The 14178-nt window shown below is 40.2% G+C and overlaps 1 protein-coding gene across 6 annotated transcripts in view; it reads left to right on the top strand.

Annotated features, from left to right (window-relative positions):
* DENND1A (DENN domain containing 1A) overlaps positions 1–14178 on the top strand; it is a 917228-nt gene that overhangs the window by 449253 nt on the left and 453797 nt on the right. For all 6 annotated transcript variants that reach the window (XM_077768204.1, XM_077768202.1, XM_077768203.1 and 3 more), the window contains exon 2: positions 3569–3639. In XM_077768204.1, coding sequence (XP_077624330.1) covers positions 3598–3639 — 42 coding nt within the window. In that variant the 5' untranslated portion in view covers positions 3569–3597. The remainder of the gene's footprint in view (positions 1–3568; positions 3640–14178) is intronic.

Below are 14178 nucleotides of genomic sequence, written 5' to 3'. Positions count from 1 at the left end.
TAACAATGGAGCAGCCGGTAAGGTAGAAAGAGAACCAATAGAGAGTGATATCCTGGAAGGCAAGAGAAGAAGGTGTTTCAAGGAGGGGAAAATCGATCAACTGTGTCAAATGCTGCTGAGAGATTAAGACAAGCCCTGAGAATTGGCCATTTTAGCCATGTGGAGGTGGTTGGTAATCGTGACAAGTTGTTGCAGTGTCGTGGTGAGTCCAAGGGCCTGGTTGAAGTGTATTAGAGAAAAGGAGGAGAAGCAGCAGAGGCAGTGAGTATAGACTTTAGGACAGTCTTCACTTAGATAGTAGGTCTGTACAAAACGCCTCAACCTAGTGGCACAGGTTAATATATCAGAGCTCCAGTGTCTAAAAGGCTTAAGAAAGTTTTGTTTAGGTTTTAGAAGGAATCTTTCTGATGTTCTTTAGATGGCCAAAGAACATTCCTTTTCTTTCATCGAACACTCCACTTTGAGATCCTTTGAATGAAAGGGATGTTTCCATATGACATTTTCCACAACGTTTGGTGGCTAAAGAATGCTGACCTGGTAGAGCTTTTTGTACCCTCCTGCAGGGAAAACTCAAAAAAATTTTAAGATTTTAATTTTTTTATTCCATTTATTTTTTTAATGTTTGTTTATATTTGAGAGAGAGAAAGAGAGAGAGAGATCGATCAAGTACGAGCAGCGGAGGGGCGGAGAGGGAGACACAGAATCTGGAGCAGGCTCAGGCTCTGAGCTGTCGACACCAGGCTCAAACTCATGGACTACAAGATTATGACCTGAGCCAAAGTTGGAAACTTAACCCACTGAGCCACCCAGGCCCCCTTCAGGCTCTTTTAAAACTTCAGTTTACTTTGTTTTATTTAGCTTTTTAAATAAAATGGTCTGCTTTACTGTCTGATTTTAAAATTATGTTTGACAATGTATATTTAATACCTTGAACTTTAGAGCAGCCAACTCCTCACTCCAGGTATTTATTTTATTTAAAGCAAAAGCTTCTCTTTAGTGAAGGAATGATGGTCTTCACAAGATAACTAAATAGACCCTTGATTGACAAAGCACACAGTTTTCTTACTCCTAAGGAAGGAGAAGGGAGTATTAACATATTTTATTGAATCTTAAGATGACATTATTTGTAAAATGCACTGTTAATATGTATTATTAAGAAAGAAAGAGGCCCCTGGGTGGATCAGTCAGTTAAGCACCCAACTCAGCTCAGGTCATGGTCTCGTGGTTTGTGGGTTTGAGCCCCATGTCGGGCTCTGTGTTGACCACTCGGAGCCTGGATCCTGTGTCTCTCTCTCTCTCTGCCTCCCTCCTGCTCGTGCTCTGTTTCTCTGTCTCTCAAAAATAAATGCTGTCTTGGAATACTACATGGCAATGAGAAACAATGAAATCTGGCCATGTGTAGCAACATGGATGGACCTTGAGGGTGTTATGCTGAGTGAAATAAGTCAGGCAGAGAAGGACAAATATCATATGTTTGCACGTATAGGAGGATTAGGAGGAACTTAATGGAGGAACAAGGGGGAGAAGAAGGGGGGAAATGGTGGGGGAAAGGGAGAGAGGCAAACCATGAGAGACTCTTGAATGCTGACAAAAACTGAGGACTGATGGATGTGGGGGGGGAGGGGGGATGGGCATGGAGGAGGACACTGTGGGGATGAGCACTGGGTGTTATGTGGAAACTAATTTGTCAATAAACTATTTGTTAAAAAAATAAAGAAACTGAACCAGAAAAAAAAAATGCTGTCTATCTCTTAAAAAAATGCTGCCGTTTAGCATTGTAAGATGCAATAGATTGTGAGAGGTGTGGAAATGTGGGGAAAAAGGTTCATCTAGAAACAGTGGAACACAGAATTTGTGTGCCAGGAGGGTGAATTCTGATTCTGTGTTTCTGACTAGCTGTGGGACCACCAGCAAGTCACATAGAATCTCTGCCTCATGCTCCTCAGATAATAATTGATCTGCCTGCCCTCATAGGAGTATAATGAGTTTGAAGTGAGATGAATGAGAGTTATTGTGAAAATTGGAATATACTGAGCAAATTCAAAGTATTTATTTGATTGAAATTAACCATTAGAACTGACCAGGTGACTCAGTTTCTTCTCTGAGCCTTGTTGTCAGGTGTAAAATAGAATTCAGTTATAGACATTTCAAAGTATAACATTGTTTTCTAAACGATTTTCTGTCAATCTGGAACTCAATATGAATTTTAGTTAATCATTTTTTTAAATGTTAAGTAAAATTTTAAAAATGTTTATTTTTGAGAGAGAGAGAGAGAGAGAGAGAGATTGAGATTGAGATTGAATAGGCTCCAGGCCCTGAGCTGTCAGCACAAATCCTGATGTGGGGCTTGGACTCACAGACCAGGAAATCATGAACTGGGCTTAAGTTGGATGCTAAACCTACTGAGCCACCCAGGCACCCCTTAAATGTTTATTTTGATACAGGGAGGGAGAGAGAAGGAGAGAGTGTGTATGAGTGGGGGAGGGGTGGGGAGAGAGAATCCCAAGTAGCACGGAGGCTCAATCTCATGAACTGTGAGAGAACATGACCTGATCCAAAATCAGGAGTAGACACTTAACTGACTGAGCAACCCAAGTGCCCCAATCTGGAAATAACTTTTTACTGTAGTTTCAGAATCAAAGAGAAAATTCAAAGATAGTATAACCTAGTGTTCTCATCATTCAGAATTAACAGCTGTTAATATTCTGTTAGTGCTGTGATCTTTTTCAAACTTATTATGAAATATTTATGACATAAAGAGGTAAAAGAATATAGTAATGAACATTCATATATTTGACATTGCCAATACAGGTGAAGCCCCCTATGTGGGAACGGTATCTTTAAGTGTTATGTATTTATTTTGAAAGAGAGAGAGGGAGAGAGCTTACATGAGCAGGGGAGGGGCAGAGAGAGAGTCCCAAGCAGGTTCCACGCTGCCAGTGCAGAGCTGGATGCAGGGCTCCAGCTCACAAACTGTGAGATCATGACCTGAGCCAGAACAAAGAGCTGGATGCTTAACCAAATGAGCCACTCAGGCACCCTGGGAATGGTATCTTTTATTTAGATTAGCACCTTGTCTTCATAATAACCTGTGGTTTAGGGTACTGTTTCTCTTGTTTCAGTCCTTAAAACCTAAAAATAAGCAAGTGGACTGCATCATATGCATTTTATCCTGGGATATGCCGGGAGAAGCTACTTTGTGTTAGTGGTGCCTCGAATGGAGTTTCCTCACAATCCTGCCTGTGGCTTTGGAGGCACAGCTGTGTAAATTCAAAATATGACATCTATGGAATCATAATAATGGCTGGCCTATTATTTGCCTGGCATTGAACCCAGACAGTTTTTGTGTGTTTTCTTTAAGTTTCCCAATAATTCTTCTGCTTAGGTATTTTCATTTTTTAGATGAGGAAGGCATGGCTCAGAAGTTGAGGACCGTGGCCAAAGCTCCATAGCTATTAAGTCGTGGAGTTAATGATTTTAATTAAAGTCTACTTTATACCACAGCCCACATGTTCTGTACCCTGCTGCCTCAACCCTTGTCAGTAATCACGATCTGTTTCTTTTGTAGGCAGAACCCAGAGACCACGTTTGAAGTGTATGTTGAAGTGGCCTATCCTAGGACGGGTAGCACTCTTTCAGGTACTTGCATGTTTGATTATGATATGTTTATTGTATGAGATAGCTGTGCCTGTGGGATATGCAAATATTCTAAACTAATCTATCTTTAAATATATTTAATTGTTTTCCTTTTATTTGTGCCCACATCATCTCAAGGAATGGAGAATAAGCACAGTGAACAATTTAAATTATGAGTCCCTGCTATAGCAGGCTTGAAGTTTGGCTCTTTTCATTGTAACCATTGGGTTTTGGTTTGTATCTTTCACAGATGCCTGGAAGTCAGCTGTTTAATATGAAATATTGTCACTTTGCTAATGAGGAAGGCTAAGGATTAGGTTACAAAATAATGTAAAGGGCAATCTCTGCCACTAAACTGGAAGGAGATGTTTGAAATGGATTTCATGTAGTATAAGTTTTATGTCTGCTGGTAAAAGAAGATTGGAAATTAGTTGAAAGAAATACCTTCTCTGGCTTCAGCTTTTGGAATAATTTGGACATGTATTCCTGGACAAACAGGGTCTTGATAAAGTCAGAGTATCTTGCAAAGGCTGCTATTACTGCTCAACCTAAAATCTTTCTTGGTTAATGAGGAAAAAAATACCCCCCCAACCTAGTGCTGTTTTTCTTGGTGAGTAAGAGAGAGATGCTTTTGCCAGAGGTGTGTCAGGGAGCAACTCTTGGTCCACACACACAGACAATTGTGTTGTTACTTGGTGTTTAAGGAGAGTGAATTTACTTGGATTAGAAACTTGGAGTATATCAGGATTTCAGTGGTAGTTATGCTCTTAATTGGCTCTGCAAGATTTTCAGTTTCATTATGTTAGACTGTAACACTCCTGAAATAGCTACCTTTCATTCAGTCTCTGTTGTCCTATGTGCTTGACATACATAGTCTATCCTTATATCCTTTAGAGGCAACTGTCTTACCTCTAAAGATAGTTGGGTGGCATCTTCATTATACTGATGAGAAAATGAAATCCCTGGTCAAATAACTTCCCAAGATCACATAGGTACTGTGTGGAATAACTAAGATTTTCGGTTCAAGTCTTCTTTACTCTGCTAAGTTGCCTTCTTGAGGACAGTGACTATGTTGGGCAGGTCTCTCCATGTCACCTGCAGGGCTTTGCAGAAGGTCACTGATAATTGTTAAAAATGCGTGCATTTCTGTTAATATCAAAAGTGAGATAACCGTGTGCTTCACTTTCTGGATTATCGAATGAAGGCTGTGAACCATGTTACAAATCTGTGATTGTTCTAGAAGCAGAACGTTAATATCCATGTCCCGTTATGCCTCTTATTCTGCATCCCGTTGCGTGGGGATGCATCTGTTAGGTGTGTCCCTGCAGCACCTTCTCTGTAGGCTGACTTTACAGAGTAACCATTTGAGGACGGCTGTGAGTCGACAGATACATTTAAGGGCAAACTTTTTCTTGTTTCTACAGTTGCTAATATTTCTTCTTGCAATGTTCTAGGATTTCTTCACCCCCTTGAAGTGAAAGTGAATTTTTTTTCGAATATGAACAAAACGAGAAACACAACAATATGATGGAAAAATGGACCAAATTCAAAGTCTTTATCTTCTCCTGTCGCAGTCACTAGTTCCTCTCCCCACAGACCACGTCTTTCTTGTTTAACCTTTTAGTGTATTTTAAAAACTTTTTATTATGAAAGTATTTTAAAATATGAAAGTTGTAAGAATGGTCCAGTGCATATGCCCTTTCTTTGGATTCATCAGTTACCATTTTGCCATATTTGCTTTAACACTCCGTATGTGTACACGTATTATTTTTGTTGAGCCATCTGAGAATAAGTTGCAGACACAGCGACCCTTTACCCCTAAATACTTCAGAATGTATCTCCCAAGAATTTTATTACATAACTCTAGTACAGTTATTGAAATAAAAGAATTAAATGTTGATATAATGTCAGTTGTCCATATTTAAATTTAATCAGCTGTCCTAATAGTATCCTTTATAAGGTTTTCATTTCTGATGCAGAATCCCATTAAGGATCATGGAGTCCATTCAGTTTCACATGTATTTAGTTTCTTTCAGTAAAGAATGGTTTTGCAGTCTTTCTTTACCTTTTAGAACAGACACGTTTTGAAGAAGTTAGGTCTGTTTGGCAGAAAGTCTCTAGATTTGGATCTGATCATCTGATGATTAGATTCAGGTTACGGATTTTTGGCAGGGGTCTCTGTGATATTGTGTGTCAGATCAGCAGGCACATGATGTCTGCCCCGTTACTTGGGGGAAAGAAGTACATGAAACTTCTACGTATAGTTGAACAAAAATTATCAAGTCAGTGCCCATGTTACTGCTGTCCAGGCTAAGGAATATAATGTTCCTTAGGGTCTAAGGAAATTTTGTTTCTGGCAGGAGGAGTCCTTGCCCTGGCCCAGTGCTTCAGTGGGCCCTGCTTTGGCCATCTTCCGTGGGGCAGTCTCTGGGAGTCTATGGGACATGCCCACTTAGAGCCAGAGCTCTTCCATGCCAGACCACACTTAAGTACCGAGGATCTCAGAATTTCTTGCCCAAATGGCCCTGAGCTTATTTCCAGAGCCTGTGTGAGTCCCTTTCCTAGGGTCCGTCCTTCTGAGGGTGGTGTGAGCTGCTGGTGTATACAAGGAACGGCCTGAGTATGGCTGTTTGTGGAGAGTAGTTTGTGGGATGGCGGTTGGACTTGTGAGTGGAGGTGGCTGCATGCTTGTGTGTGAGATCCTTGGCACTGTGGGAGGGAGAAGGGGGTGATGAGCAGTGGGCCAGTGGCCAGTTCTCCCTGTACCACCATGTTTCTGTACGGAACTCTAAGGAATCCAAAAATTCTCTGTGAATCTGCCTTTCCAGGCAATTATAAAGGTATATTTGTCATGATAGGAGGATAGAACGGATTTTAATAGTTTGTAAGCTTGTTTCGTATCTTTTAAATATTTACTCGTGGGTATGTGGGCCTCAATCTGTACTCTTGCTGAGGCCTTGTAAGTGTTGGAGGTGGGTTTGTTTGGCACCCAGGGGTCCTTCCTTTCCTTTCTCCAGAGGTAACAACTATCCTGACTTTTATGGTAATCATTTCTTTGTTTTTCTATATAGTTTTACAACATAAGGATGGATACCTCCTTGAAAATGTAACTTAGTGCCTGTTTCTGAATTTTTTAGAGGGAGAATTATTCTTTGTGTAGTTTTGCTCTTTTACTCAAGATTATGCGTGCAAGGGTCCCTCATGTTGTGTGTAGTTGTAGTCATTCATTTTCATGGCTGTTAATACACGATAGGATTAGATCCATTTTATCCATTCCACTGTTGAAAGCACTTGATGTTATTTGCAGTTTTGGGTTATTACAAGCAATACTTCTGTGACCTTTCCTTATCCATGAATCCTGGCATGCTTAAACATGTATTTCCTTAGGATACATACTATACTTGATTACTGGATCATGCTAAACTGTTTTTCAAAATTGACCGTGCTGGTCCATACTCCCTCCAGCAGTGTTTCAGAATTCTTACTGCCCTACAAACTTCGTCAGCCCTTGGTACAATTAGATTTGTTGATTTTTGCTAACTTGATGGTTCTATAGCAGCATCTCCTTATTGTTTTTACTTGCATTTTCCTGATGACTAATGAAACCAAGCACCTTTTATTTACTGGCCTCTTGAATAGCTTCTTTTTTAAAAGTGCCTGTTCAAGTCTCTTGCTAATTTTTCTTAGAGAGTTTTCGCCTTTTCCTCATTGATTTATAAGATTATTTTTATATTATGGATGCCAATTATCTGGTTGTATGTATTACAAATATCTTCTTCCACTGTATGGTTTTTTACTCTCTTTATGTTACCTTTGATCAAAACTTCTTGATTTTAATGTAGTACAGTTGGTCAATGTTTTCCTACCCTCAAGATATGAAGATATTTTCCTCTAAGAAATTTATAGTTTTGCCTTTAGGTCTTTATTAAGGATTTTAATTTTCTACTAGATGACTAGCTGATTTAAAAATTGGGAAAGTAGGGGATGTCTGGGTGGCTCACTTGGTTAAATGTCTGACTCTTGATTTCGGCTCAGGTCATGATCTCAGGGTTGTAAGATGGAGTCCCATGTAGGGCTCAGGCTCGCACTGGATGTGGAGCCTCCTTAAGATTCTCTCCCTCTATCTGACTCTCCCCCCACTCACGGTGAACCTGCGTGTGCATGTGTGCGCTCACTCTTTCTCAAAAATAAATATTAACCTTAAAAAAAAGATTCTCTCCCTTCCTCTCATTCTGAGCCCCACCCCTCTTCAAAAAATTGGGAAAGTAGTAGGGGCACCTGGCTGGCTCAGTCAGTAGAGAGTGTGACTCTTGCTGTCAGAGTCCTGAGTTCAAGCCCCACACTGGGTGTGGAGTCTACTTTCAAAAAAAAAATTGGGAAACTAAATAAGGCTGAATCACTGGGATCCACTACTCCTTTACTTAAAACATTTTAATGAAATGATCAGGAACTTACTTTTAGGAGTGCCTGGTTGGCTAGAGCGTGCAACTCTAAATCTCGGGGGTTGTAAGTTTGAGCCTTATGCTGGGTGTAGAGATTACTCAAAAATAAAATCATAGAAAAAAAATAAAATGATCACGTACTTCTAAATCATACCTAAAAACAAGTTCACACACAAAAATGACAGAGGTGAGAAAGGCCAGTAAGAAAAATTACTAAACTTTAAAAAGAGTTCTTTTTCCCTGATTACCTACCTTAATGTCTGCATTACTAAAGATGTCTCTGTGTACTGTGCTCTGAAGAGCATCCCATGACATCCATGGAAGGGACATGTGATCTGTCAGTTTCACTTAGTGCATCAAGACCTATGACACTCACTGAATGGGACACCTTGGAAATGTTGTGCCAGTAAGAGTTGGGAACACAAACTGAACTCATGGTGCCGCTTGCTTTCTTTGAGAGCGTATAAGATTTCCTAGTTGCTCTTACCAGAGAATAAGCTGTCACTTAGTATTTGATTTAAGGTACCTTTTGTCTATTTCTACAGCCTTCTTGTTTTTAATAAAACTTACTATGTTTGCCTTTTCCTGATATTATTGAGTGCATTATTTTTTGTCACTTGAAATGATTACAAGGAATCTCCCTTAAGATTAGTCTTTGTTCCTTGGTTCTGCATCTCTGATCTCTGCCAGAGTATCTGAGCAAACTTAGGTATAAACCTTACGCTATACAGTACTGGTGTCTGGGCATAATCTTCTCTTTGAAGTTTGTTTGCATCCCCCAGAGGGATTAATTCCCTGCTGTGAGAAGGTGGGTTAGAAAGCACTGAAACTACTTTACCGGTCTTTAATTGGAGGATTTAGTATACATTTTGTTCTATAAACTTCTGTGGGAGTTTCATTCTTACAATTTTTCTTATATTGTATGTTATATTCTCATTGTAAATAAAAAATTAAAGATTTTCTGAAGTTATTTGAGGTTATTGACCGATTATCCCAGCTTGTGTTTTTTTTTTCTATTTAAATTTTTAGTAGTTTGTTTTCTGAGTAGGTTTTACAGATGTATATAATTTAAACATTTTTGAAAAATTAGAGAAAAATCTTCACTCAGGGGGTAAACACTATTAATGTTTTGGTATATTTATTTCCTTGTAGTGTTCTTTTGTGTGTAAGTGTATATAAATAAAACATCTAAACTTTTTCCCTGAACTCTTGCTGTATGTATATGTGTTTTCCTTGCCCTCTCCCCCAAATCGTGAAGCTTTTTCTGAAATTATTACTATAGCTTTGTGAAAATCCTTTCAGTTGCTATGAATTATTATATCATGTTTATGAGCAATATTAACTTATAATTAGATCTTTAGGCTGTTTCCAGAGTTCTCTTGTTGTAAATAATGCCGGCAGACATCTCTGTGTACAGTGCTTGGTACTTAGGTGTGTGATTTTAAAAAGCTAGAACATTTCGAATAGAGATTTGATCTACTTTGTTCTTTGTTTTTATGCTTCTTTGGCCACGTCCTGTTTCGTGTACTCCCATTTATGCGTTTGTTCAACAAGCCACCTTTTCACGGGGATCCCAGAAAACGAATAGAGTCGTCTCGAGTTGTGAAAGCTCCCAAAGCTGAGTTTAGCCTGCCTGACAGAAGGTCTCGGAAGAGGGTGCTCTTGCAAGAGGGATGAGCCAGCCGGTCCCATGATCAGATGGTACTGGCCCTGCTGAAACTCTGGAATGCATTCCAGACACAAGTGTCTTCTTACAGCTGGCATCCTGGAGCCACTCTGCTCGGGCAGCCGCTCAGCCCTGGGAGACTGGCAGCGGCATCAGGCTCTCCAGGCTGTCCGCGCCCCCACCAGCGTCCTGCCGTGTCAGCTCCCCGCCCGGCGTCCTACTGCAGAAGCCCAGTGGCCACTTGGTAAAGAGCAGTGGACAGCCCAGTGAAGACGCTGTTGTGGGAACTCTGGAGGAGTTGGCGCTTCGGTTAGCTGAGGTTTGCAGCTCTAATCAGTTAACATTAAAACAAACCAACAAAAATCCTGGCTTTACAATCTCTCTTAAATATACAGTCACGTTTCTGATTCAGCAATATCTGAAGAAAACGGAGTCTCCACCAACCGAAGGGATTGAATGAGCCTGAGCTGTTATATTCTGGATTTGAGCTTTCACTTTGCAGGACTCATAATTCTACGAACTTCACCTGGATCTGTGACCCCAGTGGATGCTCAACATTATTAGATATATTTTAAATATTGATTTAAAAAATAACAACTTATGTTGTCTCCTTAGAAGTGGAGTGGAGGGGAAAAAAGAAAGGCCCTTTGAGAGTTGTTTTACTTCAGATTAAAATACTATTAGAGGTACTGACTGAATTTACTATCTTATTTCTTTTCAATAATAAGATAATCACAGCAAACTTTTGAAGAATAGTGATAAAGTAGCTGACTTTTATTGAGTCCTTATGAAGTCCCAGTCACTTTTCATAGTATTACTTTGTTACGCCTTAACCCTCTAAGATGGGTCTTATTTTTGAAGAAACTGAGGCTCAAATTGCCTGGGTTGGACAACCACCAGGTTGTAGAATCAGGATTTTAATTTCATTCTTATAGCATCGTCCTGAAAAGTACTGGCTAGTAATACCTGCACATGCAGTAATTAGAAAAATCAGATAACGGAAGGAAAGAAAAATCAGGCTTGTACAGAAAATCAGGGGAAAGGTGGTTTTCATTCATGAACTGTGCAAGTATTTCTTTTTGTTATTTTTTTAAAATGAGTCAGCATAATTACTTTAGCTTTTCTTTATTTTTCTTCTCTTGAGTTTACCAGTGAAAGTGAATCCATTTTTATGGAAAGTGAATCCATTTTTATGGAGTATTACAGTATGAACCATGATTTGCAGTAACATAGGGACAAATTGCCACTCACTCAAAAGATGTGGATACCCTAAAAATCTTTATTTTTCCTGACTCTAAGTACTTGACATGCCTATTGGAAAACTTATTTGGGGTAGAGATATAGAACCTCATCTTACTGTACTTTTTAAAAAAAAATTTTTTAATATTTGATATATATTTGAGAGGCAGAGAGAGACAGAGCATGAGCAGGGGAGGGGCAGAGAGAGAGGGAGACACAGAATCCGAAGGAGGCTCCAGGCTCTGAGCCCAACGTGGGACTCGAACTGGTGAAACGTGAGATAGTAAACAGAACCAAAGTCGGAAGCTTCACTGACTGAGCCACCCAGGCGCCCCTCGTGTACTTTTGAAGCTGATTTTCAAAAGGGATACCTTTGAGAATCGTAATGTGCCTGTATGTTAGTATTGTTAAAATATTTCTTTAAACTGTAGTTGAGCCTAGTGAGAGCTCATTGTATTAAAGCTTTTGCCCACCACCTAATTAAGAAGTATTAGCTGAATTATATAGGTAAGAAAAATAGCGTTCCATGAGAGCAGAAATGATAACTTTCCTGTACCTGTCTCTTCCAACAGCTAGAACAGTACCTGGCATATAGTAGGGCCTCAGTAAGTACTGGGTAATTAATGCCTAGAGATAAGAAGTGACTTATCCACAGGACAGAATTGAGGGGGGTGTGTGTGTGTGTGTTTGTGTGTGTGTGTGTGTATTTTTAAAGTTTATTTATTTTGAGAGAGCTCACACACGCGGGGGAGGGACAGAGAGGGAAGGAGAGAGAATCCCAAGCAGGTTCTGTGCTGTGAGCACAGAGCGGGGTTCGAACTCATGATCTGAACTGAAATCAAGAGTCAGAGGCTCAACTGAACTGAGCCACCCAGACACCCCCCAGAGTTGGGACTTGAAGTCTAGTCTGTGTTCTTCACACAAGTTTATGAAAACTGTCATGCAAATTATATGTGTGAGTACAGCTTAAAGCATAAATGAAAATGCACATACCGCCACTCAACTTAGGAAATAGAACATTTTGTATCTTTGAAGCCCCTCTCAAGTTGCTTTCTTTACTGAGAGCACATTTTGAGTTTTACCTTAATTGTGTATGCTTGCTTAGAGCTTGTGCTTTTTATTACACTATGCTGATGCTCTAAATTGGTGATGTAGAATGACTTCGAATTGCTGTTCTTAAAAAGTCACAGAAAGTGAGCCATATATTTTCTTAATGTTTAGTTATTTGAAGCTGATTCCAGACTTCTTCCTAAAGTGTGCAATTTAGGGGCCATCTGGGTATAAATTACAATATAGGAGAGTCTCAGGATTTTTGGTAATTCACGGCAGTATGACTCGTGCTGCACTGGTGGGTCCCAGCGTGAGGCCTTTGGCCTTCTAGGCGGACCAGCGATCCGTTGATCTACTAAACCATAGAATCCACATGAGCAGCAACTTTGTTGATACAGATTTTAGTTTCCTCAAAATACAGTTTGAGTCTCATTTTGTCAACTATGAAATGGAAGCTTTAATAGTACCTACTTTATTTAGTTGAAGATCAGATGGGAGTGCACCGTGCATGAGACATGGAAACTTCTCAATAAACGAGAGCTGTTACTTATCATTTGTTTTAAAAGGTATTTTTAGAGAAGGTTTAGGTTCACTGCAAAACTGAGAGGAAGTTACAGAAGTTTCCTCTATACCCCCCTGCTCCAGGCATGCACTGTCTCACCCGTTGTCAACATGTCCCACCGAGCGGGACATTTGTTAACTACCCAAGAACCTTCACTGACACGTCATAACCACCCCAAGTCCGTTGTTGATGTCCTGGTTTACTCTTGGTGTTGTATATTCTGTGGTTTTAGAGAAATGTGTAGTAACATGGGCCCATCACTACAGTCTCATCCAGAGTATTTCAATGCCCTGAAAGTCCTCCGTGCTCTGCCTATTTATCCCTTCATGCATCCCCAACCCCTGGCAGCCACTGGCCTTTTTTGTCTCCATGATTTGGCCTTTTCCAGAATGTCGTATAGCTAGAATTATACAGTATGTAGTCTTTTCAGATGGGTTTCTTTCCCTCAGTAGTATACACTTAAGGTGACTCCATGTCTTTTCTTGGCTCCCTAGCTCCTTTCTATACAAGGTTTAATCACACTGCATTGTCTGGATGTGCTACAGTTTATTTACGCATTCGCCTACTAAAAGACATCTTGGTTGCTTCCAGGTTTTCGCAGTTATGAATAAAGTTGCTACAAGCATTCACATGCAGGTGTTTGGATGGACATAAGTTTTCAGGTTCTTTGGGTAAATACCAAGGATGTGATTGCTGGGTGGCAAAAAAGTATGTTTAGTTTTTTTAAGAACCTGGCAGCTTGTCTTTCAAAGTAGCTGTACCCTTTCGTATTCCTGGCAGCAGTGAAGTAGGGCTCCTACTGCTGCGTATCCTCACCAGCATTTGGTTTCGTCAGTTGTTCCAGATTTTGGCCATTCTAATACGTGTGTAGTGGTATCTTGTCTTACTTTATTTTGTTGTATTTTATTTATTAAAAAAAACTTTTTAAAAATCTTCATTCATTTTTGAGAGACAGAATACAAGCAGGAGAGGAGCGGAGAGAGAGGGAGACACAGAAACCTAAGCAGGCTCCAGGCTCTGAGCTGTCAGCACAGAGCCCAGTGCAGGGCTCGAACTCCCCAACTGTGAGATCATGACCTGAGCTGAAGTCAGACACTCAGCCGACTGGGCCACCCAGGCGCGAGCTGAAGTCAGACACTCAATCGACTGGGCCACCCAGGCGCGCTGCTATCTTGTTTTAATTTGCATCTCCCTGATGACATATGTGGAACATTTTTTCACGTGCTGATTTGCCATCTGTATATCTTTTTTGGTGAGGTGTCTGTTAAGGTCTTTGGCTTACTTTTAAAATTTGGGTTGTTTTCTTACTGAGTTTTTTTTTTTTTAAGAGAGAATGTGCATGAGTGGGGGAGGGGCAGAGAGAGGGAGAGAGAGAATCTTAAGCAGGCTTCATACTCAGCAGAGAACCTGACGCAGGCTCAATGTTATGACCCTGAGGTCATGATCTGAGCCAAAATCAAGAGTCGGTCACTTAACCAACTGAGCTACCCATGTGCTCCTCTTTTTTTTTTTTTAATGTTTTATTTATTTTTGAGAGAGAGGGAGAGAGAGAATGTGAGCAGAGGAGGGTCAGAGAAAGAGGG

This window comes from Crocuta crocuta, unplaced genomic scaffold, assembly GCF_008692635.1.
Source record: "Crocuta crocuta isolate KB4526 unplaced genomic scaffold, BGI_CrCroc_1.0 scaffold35, whole genome shotgun sequence".
NCBI lineage: Eukaryota > Metazoa > Chordata > Mammalia > Carnivora > Hyaenidae > Crocuta > Crocuta crocuta.
This window is presented reverse-complemented; position numbering and strand designations above follow the sequence as displayed.